Source organism: Liolophura sinensis, chromosome 8 (assembly GCF_032854445.1).
Source record: "Liolophura sinensis isolate JHLJ2023 chromosome 8, CUHK_Ljap_v2, whole genome shotgun sequence".
Lineage (NCBI taxonomy): Eukaryota > Metazoa > Mollusca > Polyplacophora > Chitonida > Chitonidae > Liolophura > Liolophura sinensis.
This window is the reverse complement of record NC_088302.1, coordinates 16332965-16352863: the sequence shown is the minus strand read 5'-3', so window position 1 is coordinate 16352863 and position 19899 is coordinate 16332965. Positions and strand designations below refer to the sequence as shown.

The 19899-nt window shown below is 39.5% G+C and overlaps 2 protein-coding genes across 2 annotated transcripts; both read left to right on the top strand.

Moving 5' to 3' along the window:
- Positions 1 to 1762: 1762 nt before the first annotated feature.
- LOC135473246 (E3 ubiquitin-protein ligase TRIM56-like) lies at positions 1763 to 2977 on the top strand. Its single transcript, XM_064753091.1, has one exon. It carries the CDS (start codon positions 1763 to 1765, stop codon positions 2975 to 2977), a length of 1215 nt encoding a protein of 404 aa, XP_064609161.1.
- A 4559-nt stretch (positions 2978 to 7536) lies between these two features.
- On the top strand, positions 7537 to 15078 carry LOC135473245 (E3 ubiquitin-protein ligase TRIM56-like). The gene is made up of 3 exons (XM_064753090.1): positions 7537 to 7795; positions 9796 to 11195; positions 14947 to 15078. Exons 2-3 carry the CDS (start codon positions 9810 to 9812, stop codon positions 15076 to 15078), a joined length of 1518 nt encoding a protein of 505 aa, XP_064609160.1. The 5' UTR covers positions 7537 to 7795; positions 9796 to 9809.
- Positions 15079 to 19899: the final 4821 nt, after the last annotated feature.

Here is a 19899-nt window from a genome sequence, read left to right as displayed (position 1 = left end):
CCTACTTTGATGTTTACACTAATCCGCATCGATGTCATGGATAGCACAGTTGGTAGAGCGTCCGCTTCGGGAACGGTAGATCCAGGATCAATCCTGGGTCGAATCACACCTAAGACTTTAAAAGAGGAAGTTTTTAAAGAGTAACTTCCTCGCCTGGCGTTCAGCATGAAGGGTATAGTACAAGGACTGGTTGACCCGTATCAGTATAATGGCGAGGGTGGGGCGCCTTACCTACCTTCGGTAAGTCGTTTCAGTGAAGCAGCACTAGATAAAAGAGCGATGAGAATACGTCCTACGACAAGGAGGCACATTACATACACCCTTCCTTCGTCGTCATATGAATGAAAAATTGTTTCGTACGACGTGAAACCCAAAGCACTCACTCGCACACTTCGATGTCAGTTTTCTCCTCAAAAGAAAGTTTGTTAACCCACTTGCAATGAAGACACGAATCCTCTTAGATCAAACAGGGATAGATAGATCTCACATAGAGATCTTGTGTTTGTGTTTCCAAAGCCTTAAGTGTGACTGGCCGTTCTTCAAACATGAATTTAAAGGACACATACTATGAAACGTATTCTATATAACGACGTTAAACCCCAAGCATACATACAACAATACCGAAGTGTTCGGTAAGAATTGCTAAATATCGTGGCAAACCTTTACAAACCACGACGGCGTGGTTTTCTCTTTACACGATTCTGTGCTACTTTCGTGCTTCATATACCTTCTCAGAATATAAGTATATACTGTATAACTCAGATTTCTTTCGTGTCCAGTCAATCTGATATAATCAATGTGATACAAATCAATCTTCATCAAAACCCGCCACGTGTCGAACATAACCATTACCGTAACCGATACGGCCTTGATGCTTAGATTCACGTCGGTTTCTGATTTTATCATTCATGTCAGTTAAGGGTTTACAAGTTAAAATATGTTGTGAAAGGCCTACAGGATACAGAGTAAAACCAGAGCAGCCACAACAGTTGACAAATGGCCAGCTATCAGTAGATTTAGCTCTGGTCGGAAGATCATTTGAATTAAATTACACATTTAACACATCCAGCTGTAGACTGTTATAAGACAACCAAGTACCCAAACTTGCTAATCAGTGACTGGTTTCGTAATCAAAGAGGAGATTCGCTACACTATCTCCCGAGCTCCCGAGTCAAGACCATATGCCTAATAAATGATATTATCATATGACCGAGTATATGTGACTTAACATTTTTAAGTACATTCTTAATTCTGATGTAAAGTTAGATAAACACGATGCATGTATATTTCCGTTATTTATGATTTTTCCACATCCGATGTCACACGCGCTTATTAATTTAATACGGTAGAATCAAAATGCTTTTCAGCGTATTTTCTTTTCCTGCGTACACTCGCATACATACCTATTTTCAATAAACCTCTCGGTTACAACAAACTGTTTACGTTCAGACAGAACTATGCGGTTAGAAAGTAACATACACTCTAGGAGCCACTGTGCATAAATGGTACACAGCATAATCGATAAGCAAATCGAGTAAGTTAATAGTTTTACTCCCTAAAACAGACTGTATTTTAACCCGTACATCCAGAATGACGTGTATCAGTGGTACACAATTTGGGTACACAGTCTCTCCACTGCTGATACACATGTGATTGTGGATATGTGAACTTGTAAACAGTTGTTTTTAGAGAGTAAATAAAGTTACCCCAAACAGTTTCCTTCATTTTTACCCGTCTTTTACTTTCAGATTAGACATCAAGAATGGCCTTTGAAACACTTTCTAGTTTGAAACACTTCAGCGGAGAGGTGGTAGAAGAAAAGTTCCTCACTTGTTCTATCTGTCTAGAAAAGTTCAAAACACCCAAACTTCTGCCATGTCTCCACACCTTCTGTCTGAAATGTCTGAAGGACCATGTTGACCGTTCTGGCAGGGACGGTTCGTTCCCTTGTCCCAACTGCAGACAACCCACTGATGTTCCCACCAACACCGACACGGGCTTCAAGACCAACTTCTTCATGAACAGTCTGCTGGACTTCTTCGCTGACACTGATGCCGGTCACACTTGTTCATTTTGCTTGTCCACAGGAAAAACAGAAAAAGCCGTGTCCAAATGTATCGACTGCTCGGATTATTTGTGTGAAAAATGCACCGGGGTCCATGGAATGACACGACAAACTGTCAAACACAAAGTCATTTCTATTGATCAACTCGTCAGAAGTGGAGTGGATGAAGAAACGTCGGCGAAGGCGGGATTCCCGTGCTCGGAACATCCTGAGGAAAACGTTCGCTATTACTGTACTGTTTGTGAGAAACCAGTGTGTCGAGATTGCAAGGCATTAGATCATCACCAGCACCACTGTATTGCATTCCAGGCGGCTGCCAAAGAACGCAAGCCATGGATGAAAGAGTCACTGTCCTTTCTAAAGGATGAGTTAGAAGATAGTAATAAAAGGAAGCTTTTGGTCATTGAAAGCAGGGAAAAGGGGAAGGCCTATTGTGAACAGCATGTCCGGGAAATTGAGACTACATACAGCGAAGCAGTGAGGTATTTGGAGTCTCTTAAGGATAAAGCTATCAAACAGATCAGCGAACAAAGTGCTACATTCCATAAACAGATGAGGGCGGAAGAAGAAGATGTAGACATACGCTGTACACAGATCAAAAGCTTTCGGGAATATCTGACGAATGTTCTTAACGTGGGAACCGATGTGGAGATTTTAGAGACGTACTCCTTGGCCAGAAAGCAGAATCTTTGTCCTGAGCAGTCCTCAATATTTCAAAAGCAAAAAGCACACAGAAGTCCGTGGAGTGTTCATCAGAACACTCATTTCTTCCCAAAAGGTAACGTTTGGAACAGTACATTACAGAACTTTACCTCTGCTATATACAAGAGCCTGGTGGATTTCATAAACGCTGGTGTGAGCTACATGAGCACACAGCGGCAACGAATGCTGAACAAACAATACAGAGTGTAATCAATTTCCCAAGCAAGACCATTTAACAGCTAAACCTATTTGTCCGGCAAAGCAATATCGTGACACCGAAAACATCCGAAATTAAACATGAACTTTGCATACATATTTTTATGAGGTCATATATACAAGAAGTGAAATATATTCTGAATGAATCAACCTGGCAAAATGAATTTTCTTGAATGGGGAATGTTACCTGGACGAATGTTACCTGTACTGTTACTAAAACTGTTGCTATATTTAAATACGTACAACATGATGATTACCCGGGAAAAGGGTGTTTATGTGTACCGAGTGGTTGTACAGACGCGGATAAATGCCAGGATTTATTGAGTGATTTACTTATTCATTTGATTGGTGTTTTACTCAAGAGTATTCATTTATACAATTGCGGCCAGCAGTGTGCTCGGAGGCAACCGGGCAGAGCCCTGGGGAAACCCACGACCATCCGCAGGTTGCTGGCAGACCTTCCCACGTACGACCAGAGAGTAAACCACTAGCGCTTAAACACGAACCTAGAGATTGCAAGTTACGACAAAAAATGGTGAATCCGCCGATTTTCGGTATGTCTCGAACAGTGTGTATGTCATAGCGCATGCAGTAGCACATAATAAGGCCTACTAATGTCTAGAACCTGCACCAAACTTATATCAGATTCGTGCTCTCCCACGAATATATTATGAAGTGTATATTATTAACTTCAGTGTATACTGTACCTATAATGCATGTTTAGACGTGCAGTGTCTCGATTTGTTAACTCAAGATATAAGTGATATTCTACGAATGCAAAGCACGACTTCAATATCCCCTATCGAGCTCTGACAAATTTAAATCGCTTTACTTGTACGACATTAGCTTAGAAAGCCATCGTCCGACTGTTTACTTGACAAATCAGCTGACGATTGACAGAGGACAAGGGAGATAACTACAGCAGAATAAACTTGCATAACTAAGATTTCCTGACCACTTCATAACAAATAAAACAACATATATATATATATATTATACAGTAGATGTAGTAAGTGTGTAGGTGTATAACTCAGACCCAGTGTGATTGTGATCTCATCTCTGCAAATATACCTATTAACGTTTCTCTTTTTTATCACCGTTTTTCTGGCATATTATGTAACGTATTAGGGAAGTTTCGAATTCAACCTCTTTTTTCGATGAAGGTAAAAAAGTCCTACTGTATGATGTAACCTGTCGAAAATGTTACGCAACTATTTTTGTCACATTTACTATAAAATAGGAGTAAAAAGTGTCACAATGACTAATTATGAGTAAAAAAAAATGATGAGCTAAACATGCGTGAACTTAGGAACTTATAAAGGAAACTGGTGTCATTTGCGCCACTGGAACACTGAAAGTCAGGTGATAGGTAGATTAATGCTGGAAAGATTTCTTCCCAGGTTACCGTCATCAAAAGTCTCCTAACATGTTTGACAAGTCACGTGATACAGTAGGACTGTTGTTTTTTTTTTCTTTTTTTACCTTTAATGACACAAGAGTTTGATCTCGAAAATCCCCTATGGCATAAAAAGATAAACTCCACGTGGCTGTCATAACAGACACATGCTTTCCATTCTGTGAACTGAATCTGATTTCAAAATGGTCAAAATTATTTAGACAAAATCTCTGACTGTCAAGAGAAAAAATATATTTACAAAGTTAAGATGGTGTCCTGAACAGATATTGACAGTTAACGCTGAGACTGTTGTACCGCCAGTCCATATTAGTAATTCCAGGTGTGAAAAGGCCTTGGTTAAAGTTTTCATAACACCTATAATCTGAATTCCAAGATGGCTGGTATATGACATAAAACATTTTATCATAATTCAGGGAAAGTCGAGAGAAAAAACCCACTGGCACTAAGCTAACTTTATAGTGATAGCCATTGTTCTAGATTTGTAGTGCTGTCCTATGTTTAGTACGAAATTGTTGTGGTTTAGCCGTGTGCTTTCTGTTATTCCCACTATATAAATCAAAGGTTAAAACAATTGGGTGCATTTTATCCTTTTATAAACATGCTACTTTATGTCTTGCACGGGAATATATGTTACTTATACGACGGCTCCAATGTTAATTGGTAGAGGAAACAGCAGCGCAATTGTGGAAACTACTGGATTCGAACACACAACCACATTGTCAAAGACAGTCGGTGTAAACCATAAGGCAGTCTTCACGGTTCGGTCAACGGAATATTCATTATAAGTATTTTGCTATATAACTGGACACAGGATCTCGTAACAGGCTGTATTTCACAGCTTACGTGTGACCATTTGCCAGCTGTCACACTGTCGTCGCTGCTTTCATTTTATTCTATGTGCTGTACGTCTTTAATTATACTCTATTCCTGTACAAATCAGGATTCTGCTGGTGGACTAAACATCCCCGAGGTGTGGTATCTTTGCATTATTTTAATGTGATTGTTTGTTAAATGTGATGACAACACAGCATTTTGAGTAATTCTAGACCAGTGACGTCTAATAAATTGCAAAATAAATAATTCTGCTTAAGCCATGGTACTAGGTGCTAGGGAGCGTGTAAATTACTGTTATTTATTCATTTACATGAACAGATAAAATAAAACCTCAACTGAGGTAAATTGACGAGAGGCCGTATTTCGCCGGTTAACGCCGGTTTCATGACCATTTGCCAGCTGGCACACTGACGTCGCTGCTCTAATTTTACTCTCTGTGTTGTAGGTCTTTCTTTATATAGATATACATGTATGCGTCGAAACAGACATTCGTGTACTAGCTGTCCCCAAAACGGAATCATGCAAAGAGAACCAGTCAACAGTTTCCAATGATGTTAAATAGACACAAGTTGTGTTCTAGGAGAATGACAGAAATTGAGTGCGATAAATAAACTACACTTACGCACCTGACTAAATTGCCGATTTTCCCCTCATTCTGAGAGGTTTATTGCCTGTTTATAGACGTACTTGTAGGTTCAGCACCAAAAGTGGTATTTTATGACAGTCCCGTAGCATTGTTTTAATATGATAGTATGATAAATGTGATGACAACACATCATTTTTGAGTGTTTTGTAAAATACTTCTTTGTGAAAGTAGTGTAAGCCTACACCGAAGAGTAGTGTAAACAGTAGCACTGGTATACACCCTAAAATAACACAGGGTAGAGCAAAAGTCCTAAATATAGGGCTACATTGATATTACAGAAAGACTGACACGGTAAGCCAGATCTAAAGTTCAACGGGGGTAGAGACTCAGGGGAGACACTCTCCAACTCTACAATGTACGTGTCCATGTGCATGGCCTGTCACCTACATGTATAGTGGGAGAGGTGAAGTGTTTTGGTTAGCGAACAGATGAAGACGCGATTAAGGTCATAGCTATGGAGTGACACACAAGTCAATCATGCATGACTCATCATGTTATAATATATAGCTGCGGTTTTCCGTCGTACTCAAGAAAATTTCATTTACATGACAACAACCAGCATTTGGTTGGGAGGAAACCGGGCAGAGTCCGGGGTTACCCACGGCCATCCGCAGGTTACTGAAAGACCTTAACCCCACGTACGACAGGAGGGGGAAGCCAACATGAGCTGGACTTCAACTCACGACGGTCACATTGGCTGGCACGCTGACAACCCAAATATTATTTTAGTACGGTGTGAAAATAACAATCAGATAAATGCATGGTATAATATAATGAGGTATTTATTGCATTCTGCGATAAAAACTGACCGAAATGAGGAGACGTAGTGAGGTAAGGGGGTGATTTTGAGGAGCTCAAAGTCGATAGAGCAGAGATAACACATTGGTAAATTATGGTGTAACACAATCTCATTTCAGTTGTATGACATCTGACTACACGATATTATAACATATACACCTGGTTTAATGTAGGCATTTGTTTCTACTCTACAAAGCAGTTTATGGTTGCTAGTATACTACAGGCATCTGCCCATCCCACTTCTCTACACTACAAAGTAGTGCTGAGCTTCTGTTTACACTTACACCGCCTCTCTAAACAACAAGTTAGCGCTGAACTGCTGTTAGAAAGCATTTTCGTGTAGACACGACAATTCTCTACACGACAAAGCAGCACTAAATGGCTGTTCACGCTTAAACTTTGGCTGTGTAGATAAAGCTTATATTGTCAGAGACACACCAGATCACATGTCGTACATTCAAACTGGATCGTTATAACTCGTAAAGAACCAAATGAACAGGTGTGTGAATAGATAGATAGGTGCACTATTGCACCTTAATGTAATAGATGCCGTGGAGTGTCGCGCTTCTGAATGGTATTTGATCACCAGATAAACCGGTTTAAATGAATGGCACGACATACATTTATGCATTTATGAAATCTATTTAATTCTCAAAAGTCCAAGTTTTCAAACCGGTTTAAATAAATGCCATGACATACCCGGTACTATACGTATATATAAGCCTGCGTGGACCTGTTTCTCAGAAGTCCTACTTTTCAGTACGCTCCATCTGGTATCTGGAGATTTCCTCACTTCACACCAAACTCGTTCTTACTTGTCCGCCATGGTTATAGTCAGTAATGGCCAATTGCTGCCTTTCATCAGTCCAACGACTATATCTAAGTTATAGTCTGTGTGCATGCTACACGCCTTTCCTGTCAGGATGACACCCATGTTCTGGTGAAACACAATCTCTGGTCCTTCTGGTATGCAGAGAATACTACCCGATTGTCATACTAAAGAACTTTCCAGGCGTAATCATTCCGCCACGTGATTACATCGACTTGTCTGGCAAAGAGAAGAGCGCTCGTTGCTGCTTTTCCCTGGCGATTAAGCGTTTTCCAACAGAACAATCAGGTAAGATGTGGGTAATTTTCAGGTATGTGTATGCACCTGTGCCTTTTCTGAGTTGACAAAATCACAAATTCTGGCAAAATTCTCTTGACTGCTTTAGCATGTATTTGTTCCATTTCTACAGTATTTGGAATACCTTCATGATTAAAACACTATCGTTCAAGTACTCGGCTTACAACCCCGTGAATTTACTAAGACATCTATCTCCCCACTCCCCTCTCACCCTCCGGCCACCAACACGACCCTGGCGGCTTGGCTTGTCCAACTCCTGTCACAATTTCAGGACTTTTTAAAGCTATATAATCTGCCGATGTCTTGTGCCCCAATTCAACAACAAAACACTTTCTTTATAGATCTTCATTTTTACTTTCGATTTTTGATGCCATTTAGAGCCGTATTGCAAACATCACTGTATAAATAGCCAGATACTTCCCCAGATCTTAACCTCTTCAAATGTTATACCCTCTGACTAGAGCAAGCCAAGGCGTTAAGCGGAAGGTTAGTAAGGCAGTGCTAGGCAGTGTATCCGAACTACTCAAGCGCCCAAAAACCTGTACTAAATGCTTTTTTTTCTTTCGTGACTTGTAACAATATATTTAGGTCACTGCAATGTCACCTTAATTGTAGCGAGCAAGTCTCAGCAAGATCACAGTCTCGGTGGAATACTACGTGAAGAAGACACCTGGTAGAATGCTCCACCCAGTCACAGCATAATACATGCAGTACCTGGGTCATACCAGTACATTGCAAAGAAGTAACAAAGTTACATAGTTATATAATTCATTGCTCTGACACAAGGCAGAATTCATCTCGTGTCATTGTGGTAATCATCATGATGCATTGCTGAATCAAGATATATTTGTTTATGGAAACACCAGATATACGATGTATGAACTTCTTTACAAGGATTACTACAAAATTTTGAACTCATTTTGTATTTTTAATAGTTATATATTTAAGATAAAAAATACTGCTAACAAATGACAAATATAGAGTCGAACACATTGTCAATTCAGGTCGTGTCTTTGCCATCCATTAAACTACATCTAACTCATGATATTTGATAAGTGTTATTTGCTCCGTTTCAAAGTAAAAGTCATGTAATGTACACAAATAATATGATACAATTCCTGTGCAGATTATGTTATAAAACTTTCTTCCCTTTCTTATTAGGCTTATGCATATCTGACCGGTATCTTTGGGCAATTTATACCTTAGTAAGAGTTTTATTCTATTCTCCTTGTAAGTGCATAAATATTAACAATGTACACATAATGGAGAGAACAGATGACCACGTTCAGTCATCAGTAGATTTAGGTCGGAAGATCAATCGAATTAACTTATACATTCAACACATCCAGCTGTAGATCGCTTATAAGACAACCTATACCTGAACTTTTACCAATCAGTGACTGGTTTCGTAATCAAAGACGAGATTCGCTACACTATTTTCCGAGCTCCCGAGTCAAGACCATATGCCTATTAACTACATTATCATATAACCGAATATATGTGACATGACATTTATATCTACAGCATAAGAAAAAGGTCTTATTCGAATTTAATGTAAAGTTAGATAAAAACGATGCATCTATATTTCCGTTATTTATGAAATCAAAATGCTTTTAGGCGTATTTTCTGTTCCTACGTACACTTGTATATACTTATTTCCAGTAAATTTCTCGGTTACAACAAAACTGTGGACGTCCAGACTGAACTGTGCTGTTAGAGAATGACATACACTCTAACAGCTACTGTGTATGAATGGTACACAGCATAATCCATAGTCAAATCGAGTAAGTTCATATTTTTTACTTTCTAAAACGAACTATGTTTAAACCCGTACATCCAGAATGACATGTGTATCAGCGGTACACAATTTGGGTACACAGTCTCTCCACTGCTGATACACATGTCATTGTGGATATGTGGACTTGCAAACAGTTGTTTTTAGAGAGTAAATAAGGTTAGACAAACAGTTTCCTTCATTCTTATACTTTCAGATTAGACACCAAGAATGGCAGCTTCTAGTTTGAAACACTTCAGCCGAGAGGTAGTGGAAGAAAAGTTCCTCACTTGTTCTATCTGTCTAGAACAGTTCAAAACACCAAAACTTTTACCATGTCTCCACACCTTCTGCCTGAAATGTCTGAAGGAGCACGTGGAACGTTCGGTCAGGAACGGTTCGTTCCCTTGTCCCAACTGCAGACAACCCACTGATGTTCCCACCAACACCGACACGGGCTTCAAGACCAACTTCTTCATGAACAGTCTGCTGGACTTCTTCGCTGACACTGATGCCGGCCACACTTGTTCATTTTGCTTGTCCACAGGAAAAACAGAAAAAGCCGTGTCTAAATGTATCGACTGCTCGGATTATTTGTGTGAAAAATGCACCGGGGTCCATGGAATGACACGACAAACTGTCAAACACAAAGTCATTTCTATTGATCAACTCGTTAGAAGTGGAGTAGATGAAGAAACGTCGGCGAAGGCGGGATTCCCGTGCTCGGAACATCCTGAGGAAAACGTTCGCTATTACTGTACTGTTTGTGAGAAACCAGTGTGTCGAGATTGCAAGGCATTAGATCATCACCAGCACCACTGTATTGCATTCCAGGAGGCTGCTAAAAAACGCAAGCCATGGATGAAAGAGTCACTGTCCTTTCTAAAGGATCAGTTAAGAAGGGCGAAAGAACTGAAGGTCTCAGCTGAAGAAAACATGGAAAAAGGGAAGAAATTTTCTGCGCGATATGTTCAGGAAATAGAGGGAATATACACTGAAGCTATTAAGTACTTGACGTCACTTAAAACACAGACCATTAATCAGATTAATGAACATAATGCTACATTCCTAAAACAGATGACGTCGAAAGTAGATGAAGCAGACATGCGTTGTACACAAATCAAGAGCTTCCAGGAATATTTGACGAATGTCCTGAACGTGGGCACTGATGTGGAGATCTTGGAGACTTACTCGTTGGCCAGAAAACAGAATCTTTTCCCTCAGGACACCCCTGACGAAAACTTCTCTTTTTATGATGACGATTTGGCAAACATGCTGGAAGTTTACCCTGAACGGCAACATATATCATATAATTATGGAATGGATGTGCGCGAAACTTACTGGGACCATGATTGTGGACGTCGAGTGATCTTGCCTTGTTCCAGGCAGAACCAGGAAGACGAATGCTACGATGAAGATAATTGCATGCTTGATTTTGAGGAAAGGCTCCCAGAAAATACTAGCACAACGTTATCCACCCTTACCTCTACGATTCACGAAATCGTCAGCAATTTAATGAACGCTTTGGTGCAATACATGAAGACAAAGGAAGAAGCAGTGATAGAGCAAATCGAAAACGAATCAGACTACTCAATGTCCAGAGGCCGCCCTCGAATGGTAAAGTCTGCAAAAAATCCCCAAAGAAAATGGAAAAGCAGACTTCAACATTTTTGTTAGCTCGAGTCAAGCCAAGGAGGTTTCTTTCACGATGGTTTGTAATCCTTCCCCTTAGGATTTGACAACATCCATGGTTATCCGGGATGATCCTTGGAACTTCCACGTACCGTGGTAGAAATGAGGTTGCCTTAATGGGTCCGTAGTACTATTGCAGTATTCCCACATGCCTTCATGATGCGTTTCATGTAACCTCTCTCTTATCTCTTTTTGGTGTTTTACGCCTTGCTCAAGAATATTTCACTTATACGACGAGGGCCAACATTATGGCGGTAGGAAACCGGGCAGAGCCAGGGGACTCATAACCATCGGAGGGTTTCTGGAAGACCTCCCGAGGTACGGCCGCTAAGATCAGAAGTCAGTATGAACATTTGTGACAGGCTACAGAGGCACTGCGCCGCGCTGGCGAGATAGCCACTTCGGCCACGGCGGCCTACTGTTTCATATCATATATATGTATTGTAACAAAATCTTGTAAGCTAACTTCCGAACAGCCATTACGCGTCTAACATTTAAGTCAGCTGACAATCAGAGTTTACAAAATACTTTGTATTTCCATAGCGCCTTGAAACTATTGACATTTTTACGTTTGCGTTTCATGAGTGTATAGACCAAATGTAAAGAAAACATATTACTTTATTTAGTTGTCCCTTACAGAAATGTCTTGAGAACCGATATATGTATGGTTATATAATACATTTCATAAGCGACATAAACATATATTAGGAAGCCTACTGCCTGTCTAATACCAGGTTGGGGGTTTTACTTTTGAGTATAACTTCAGAATTTGATTTTTGAATTCAGTGTGATCAGTTACCTGTTTTGTCGGTACAAGTAAGGTATTCCAGTCTTTGATAGTTGCGGAGAAGAATGATTTGTTGAAAGCTGCACATATAAGCTGTTAATCGAATACCTGAACGGACAGTATACGGCTTTCTCGAGGAGGGTGATTGTGGCAGGATCTGGAGGAGAGAAGAATTTGACTGATCGTGGATAATTTTATCAAAGAGAAACAGATCCGTGTATTGTACAAACGCTGGCTTAGTTCTAGGAAACCAGACTCTTCATAAAGCAATCTGGTTGCCGCACTCTTTGTGAGACCATTTATTATTCTGAGACATTCCTTTTTTGCAAAGACTCCATAGCAGCAACTTGGTGTTCATGGAAAGTGTCCAAGACCACGTCTGCGTATTCTAAAGTAGGTCGGAGGAAAGTTTTGTACATGATTTCTAAGTTTTTTGCAGCTAAGACGATAATTCAGACTGCGAAACATCGATATCTTCTTATTGGCATTTGCTATTAGGCCATCGTTTAGAGTGTTCCAGTCCGCCCATGCTTTAAAGATTGCACCCAAATGTTGATGTGTACTACAAGATTCAATGGAGTTTCCCGAGAAGAACAATCTCAGCCGGAAAGGTTGTCCATGCTGTGAACACAGTAATGATGTGGTTTTTGAACAATTCAAGTTTACAAGCCAGGACTGGGTTCATTGTTTCTGTTAAGTATATAGGTTAGATAATACTTACTGTTTCACGCTTTCATGGAGAACTCTTCTGAGATTACATAAAGACACATGTCGTCTGTAAATAATCTAACATTATTAATTAATCCGCTAGGCAGATCGTTTATGTATATCAGCTGTTTCTGCTCGGGCGTAAAAAGATTCAGCTGATATTATCTCTTTTAAACACACCAGGGAACTATCTTAATGTATTCAAAGGCCTTTAATATTTGGAAAGCACATTGTATTATTACTGTCCAACCGTAATACACCGCGCCAAATGCATTAGTCACCCTGTTAGCAATTAGCTTCATAACGCCTTAAATGTTGTGAAGAAGTTGACATACAGTTAACATGGAATTAAACGCGAACATGGGATTCTGATCGTGGTAGATTGCCTTTGTTGTAAGTGTCTTTTGTTGTGCAGTTTTTATGTTTGTATATTTTTACTATGTAGATTTCAATGTAGCGCATGTCTTGTCTGCTACATCATGTCTCTGCTGGTCGATGTGCTGGCTTTGTACATATTACCTTTAATAATTAGCTATGTTTGGCATTACGTAAAACTCTATGCGAACATCTGTCTAACCATGTTGCACGTCTCATCATTTTTAAAGATCCTCAGTTCTAATGACTTGTGGAGAAAAATCATTTTTTTTATATTCACAAATACTAAGTTTCAAAAGATGCAGAACATGCTAACATGTATATTGGTGGAACGGCTCCGCACAATGTACGCTTGTCAAATTAGGCGGTTGCGATGACAACCACGTTGCTATAACAAGAATTTTTGCTAATGGCCTTTCATAGTAACTCCAATGCCGGGGACACTACATCTCAGAATTTTGTACCTCACATTTTAATAACTTATGGATGCATACAATAGTAAGTCCGGATGTAAGGATTGTCAGACGTATATTTGTGTCATCCCGGCATAGATTAGAAAATGTATAGAAATAGTATATATCTAGATGTATAGTAGTAAATCTAGGTTTATTAATCAAAAGAATATGGTGTTTTAACTTTTTTATGACTGTACACATATAATGTTTCATTAACCTGTTATTTTTTTATGAACTAACCGGTAGCATCCATGATATTCAGGCTCCAACACCAAAAGTTCACCAGTTCCAATCGCCACGATGGCTGCAATATTGCCGCAGTGGCGTTAAGCCATAATCATTCATTCGTATCATTCAAGGGAAATATATAGAACTACTTCACGTGATCAGAAATGCAAAACGCTAAACACAAAATGAAATCATTTTTCGTTCTTTCGGTCTTTCGTTCTTTTTGTCAAAACCACACTTACAGACTGGGTGCAACTGATGTCAATGTACAGCTTCTTTGCGTTGTTCTCTAGCTAGCTTTTGTCCTAGAATTTCGTTACTATTTTACGATATCCTTGTACATGTCTTGTGGGTTTTCTTATCCTTATTAAACAAACACGATCGGGTTTATTTCATTTGTATGTTGTTGTTGCACATCTTACTTTTGACCATTCTATTTGTACAACCCAGCAGCGACATACGATATATTTTTCCGTTAAGAAACAGGCAACTTTGTTTTCACTGCCTTCTTTTTCAGCCAGTTAACTTTCGTTTAAATAAATTTGACTTCAAATCCAAGAGTTTGTAGTCGTAAATTTACCACGTTGACTCTGCGACTATCACTCAGAAAAGTAACATATCTGGCCAAGGGTCCGATTCGCCAGTTAGAAACGATAATTCTTGATAAATCGCAACAGCAGTTAAGAAAGTTACATTTCAGGGCAAGGCAAAGGTACCGTGGGGTCGCGATAGGACATTGCTTGGCCACGAGAACACATCGTGGAACCGCGAGAAAACATCTTAGACCCCAAGAATAAATGACGAAATGGTTAGAGCGTCCTCTTCGAAGTCGGAATACTTAGGATCGTACACGAATCGAGTCAAACCAAAGACTTTAAAGATAAAAGTTAAAGACATGGTGTGTCACCTGTATTTGGTGTCTTAGACATCATACTCCATTGGCAGCAGCATTTTGTCAGCATGGATTCGCCATGTCACAAGAAAAACAAAATAAGCACATTTCTCTTATTATACGGCAGTCAGATGAGAGGGAACCGGAGAGTCCGGTGTGTAAATAATAATCTCCATAGTAGTGTTTGGAGACTCATGAAACACAAGGTCTCAAAAAAAAACTGTTTGTCAGGAAAGCCCTACATCCTACCAACAGCTGACACCAGAAGCAGAGGAAGCCGCCATCCACTCCGCAAAGGTCATGAGGTTTCAGGAGTTTACGACGAAAGTATTCAGCTCTGGCACTCGTCTTAAGATGTTATAGACAATATTTTAGCCAGAAAACAACAAGTTTTTATGATGGTAAACAAAAATATTAAAATTTTGTTCGATTTCTCAAACATATTTCCGCTGCATTCGTGCTGTGTACAAAACAGGACCACAGAATACACGGTTTTGGGTGAGAGATATATGTGCACAGAACAAACAAAAATAACAAGTGCTGACCAAAACACTAGAGATTGCACGGCTGTCTTCCCGTTAAATCAAAAGCAGGAACTGTGTGTAAAACCCCATAAGTATTAATCAGAAACACCTGGATGAGGAATCAATAATCGTGTTTCCAATCTGGGTCAGCACAAACCTGTACCGCTAGGCGAACAGCGTAAGGCAAGCGACAACAGAGACAATGTAATATCCATGGCAACTTGTCACGTGTATAAATCGGTTGAATTTCGATCACGTGACTCAGTTAAATATACATTTAGCTTGGGCTTATCTGCTAGAGTCCTACGGCTGGGGCTTTTACTTAGTTCACAGATTCAGGCTATATATATATATACGTGTATTCCAAGGCAGGTTGGTGATGGACGCTCCTCGAGCACTGATGTTCTAGAGAGACGACATCTCGTATGTTTCACGTGTGATGCCGAGACAGTCCTTAAAACCCTGCCGTCGTAACGGATAATTGTCCAAGGGTAATTCCATCACGTGATCATAGCTGCATATCTGGTACACCAGCTGCGCAACGCTCGATGCTTCTTTGCTCTGAGGACGATTTTCAGAAGTAACAAAAAGGTAAGATGGTCATAATTTATACGTCTCTGAAGTAACTATGCCTTTCCTGCGTTGCAGACTCACAAAGTGGCTGATGACCTATAGGCCTACTCCTTTCCATTTACAAGATGAGATAGTGCATATCTGTTTAGGATAACCTTGATGTAGAGGCACACTACCATCTCAATACGTGTTTTAGGTTTGTGTGCGTTTTATTTCTAATCACCTACTTTTCACGTCGCTAGAATCACATTGGTTTGTTATTGACGCAAACAGTTGACTTATTTAGATAGTATTCTCGTTCAGATGTAGTAGATGAAGTTGCACGTGGTCACATGTAAGCGGTTAAAGTCAGCCTCTGCTAACTTAACGTGTTAGGATTTTATTCCAACTCTTCAATTACATGCTTATATGCCACAGTCAGAAAATATTGACACCGGGTCGACAATAGTGCTTGGCCTAACCACTTTTACTATACTTATATCCGGAAAGAAGAATAAAACATTGGAGTAGCTATATACGGGTATACCTAGCCGCTGTACATATAAATCAATACTGGACATGTTTAAATGAACGCTTAACCAACCATTTGGTAAGTTCATAGCCTCGATGTCATGCATGATACTCTCTGACCCATTTATGGTGGCGAGAAACATACAGCACAGATGTCGTCTGCACACGTATAATTAGGATGAAGAGATACAGCTGGTCATCCTTCGACAATCATGTCATGGAAGGCAGCGCCAAAGCTTTTCATGTATTAAGCGTAGTAAATAGAAACTGAATTTATTCTATATCTGTAGGTATAGCCACGTGAAACGAAGCCATACAAAATGGAGGCACGCTATTTAAAAGTTGACAGAGGCCTGATTGAACTTATCGCTGTACGATATACATGTAGTTGACGACTTGTATAATAGAGAACTGTTGCCGGACAAGAAGATATAACCCGGAATCGGTTCATGAAGAAATGGAGTGGTTCTACGAGAGTGCCCTATAATGAATGGTATAAACAGGGCGAAGTAAACAATAATAACTGTTGAGGGTGCAGCCGAAATAGTCAGGAAAAACAACAACGATAGGTTCCTCAGAATTATGTTAATATTAATACAACAATTGGGATGAAAAAGGATACACTTGGCATCAAAAGTCTGTAATGTTGAGTATATATACTGTACTTATTATTTATTTATTTATTTATTTATTTGATTGGTGTTTTACGTCGTACTCAAGAATATTTCACGTATACGACGGCGGCCAGCATTATGGTAGGAGGAAACCGGGCAGAGCCCGGAGGAAACCCACGACCATCCCCAGGTTGCTGGCAAACCTTCCCACGTACGACTGGAGAGGAACTGTACTTACTATTTGTTGAACAGATAAATTGAAGAAAAAAAAAGGATTCATAAAGAAGGGTCAGTCACTGTTTGGGTATAGGCCTATCCACCTAGCCTTGTCCAGATAAATCTGTAATATTTTCAGACCACATGCATCCACAGCAGTTAGTATGAAGTGACTAATATTCAGTGGCCAATGAAACAAATGTTTCACATATTTATCGGCTTTAATTTCAGTGTGGTGAGGCTTCCCCGTTTCCAAACTATTTGTTGTACAGTGTAAAGGCATTACAATTTCATAATAATCCACTTATTATGTAAAAAGGTCGGCCCTTCATATTACACTCATAATAACGGTTCCTAATGAAATTTGGATTTGAGTCGAATGGATGTTTTAAGACCGGGGACCAGTGATTCGAAAGTAGGCCTATATTACCAGTTAAGTTTGGTATTAACTTCTCATTATGTTTACATATATTTATATTTATTCTTACCCTCCAGAGGCTCTGAATGGTTCTCAGTGCAATTTCGGAATATGATGCAAGTTACCTTCAGTAAAGTCCCCGGTTCCGGCAAACTGTACACTGTGTAGTATACATAGGATTGACAAAAATTACCAATTTCATTTTTATACGATTTACATTTAGATCAGACATCAAGAAGAATGGCATCTCATGGTTTGAAACACTTCAGCGGAGAGGTAGTGGAAGAGAAATTTCTCACGTGTTCAATATGCTTGGAAAAGTTCAAAACTCCCAAACTTCTGCCATGTCTTCACACCTTCTGTCTGAAATGTCTGAAGGATCACGTGGACCGTTCTGCCAAGAACGGTTCGTTCCCTTGTCCAAACTGCAGACAACCCACTGATGTTCCCACCAACACACAGCGGGCTTGTATTCACACGTGACACGATTAATTTCTGTTTTACTTATTGTTACCCACTTAATTGTCTGCCTAAATGTACCAAGTACTCTAAAGGCGCCAAATGATTCCGAAATCTGAAGGCAAGCCAAAATCATGAATTTGAGTTTTATACTACGTCACAGTTGACTGATATCATACAAGTACTCAAAATGTGCTATGTGTATTTCCATTGGATAAAAACGCGTCTTAAACATATTACTTATAAAAGGTAAATGAATTTAAATTTATAACAAGAAAAATACTTAATGTTATTCAAATTGCATACTATACGTTTATTCCTCTATTCATCAGGTGGTTATTATGTACACCGTGTGGAAAGAAAACATATGTATACTTTTCAAAACACTTCGTGTCATGAATTGTAAAATTTGCAATTCTCCAGTTAAATCTTGACACTGTGATGCGCCAGAGAAGTAATTCATCTTCGTTGTAAAGCTCATCAATCAACAGCTGCCTGTTATTTGTGGGAGACCTGTTAGTGGAATGGTCAAGACGGGACATGTATTGTTGGTAACCCAAAGATCGTTGGCTCGAAACCTGGAGTGGTCCAACTTTTAGGACCAAAATCTCTGCTATACGTAGATTATATAATATTTCCGAATAATGATAATAGAGTTATATAATACATGTGTTCACAGGTAAATACGTCCACCCCTCAACTGTTCACCAGCATTCTTCTAAAATATTAGTATCAATTCTTGTTAAAACAGATAAAGGATTAGTGTGAACAAAAGTTCTAGTTTCGCTATAATTGCGACTGCTTTACGATTATGACAGCAAATGACAGCAAAAATGGGACTTGGGGAAATCATCAGCAACTTGTACGTTGAGAAGTATTTGTATGTTTAACGTAAACCATGGATTACAATTTTATGTCTTCGAGCAGATTTTTTGTGCACAAAACGATCTTCGATTGGCTAAATATGCTAAAGACAGAATTCAAAAAAGCTTGAAACAGTGATGACTTCTCTTTAGGAAGGCAGTGGATAGCGTGTCAGGAAACGTGCACAGCTGTCAGTGGTCTCGACGCCGCTTGCAAGTAACGCCTTTTGGCATTGTGTTTCTGTAATGAGTTCCACAGTGTAGAGTAAATTCATGAAACGCTTGGTTTTTATTCCGTATTATGGTGTATGTTATGTGGCCCAATATACAGCTTTCTTCTTGGAGAGTAAAAATGTCTTTAAACTACAGTTTTCTTAAGGCCCCAGCGGTCAGCACGGAAGTTATGCAACCTGCTGTAGTGGGTGTGTTCAAATCGGGGGCGCTATACTGGTTAATCGTTCCCAGTATGTTGATCAATGAAGTCATATCCGAATATTTCCAACCACCAACCATATGCCTCAAAAGAGAAAAATTGTCCATGATTTCTTTGGTATACTCAGGCTCGTTTACATGACATCTAAGTTGCTGGAATAGACTAGAAGTGAGTAGTTATTTCCCTTAAAGGTCTTGGCTTTCCATCATACGCCCCGTCATATACCCCGCCAAGGTGACGCTAATGAGGTAATCTGTGAGTTAAGAAAGACATTTTGTCTAAAGAACAGTGAATACCCTGCGAGTTAACGAAGAAACACACGTGTGTAGGTCCTCATTCATGGACCTATACCTACAAGACCAAACCGACAACAAGCAATCCACACCCCGGGGTTCACGAAGCGATATTAGATTTCAGTCAAAAGTTCAGTCATCAAATTTGATATGTTCCTTTCAATTATTTTAACTGGAATTTGTTGAACGATAACTTCCCCAGAATGTCCGTTGGCAAGCAATATTTAGACCTTGTTACATATGAAATAACAATCTTATAGTGATTTGAAATTTTGATTTAA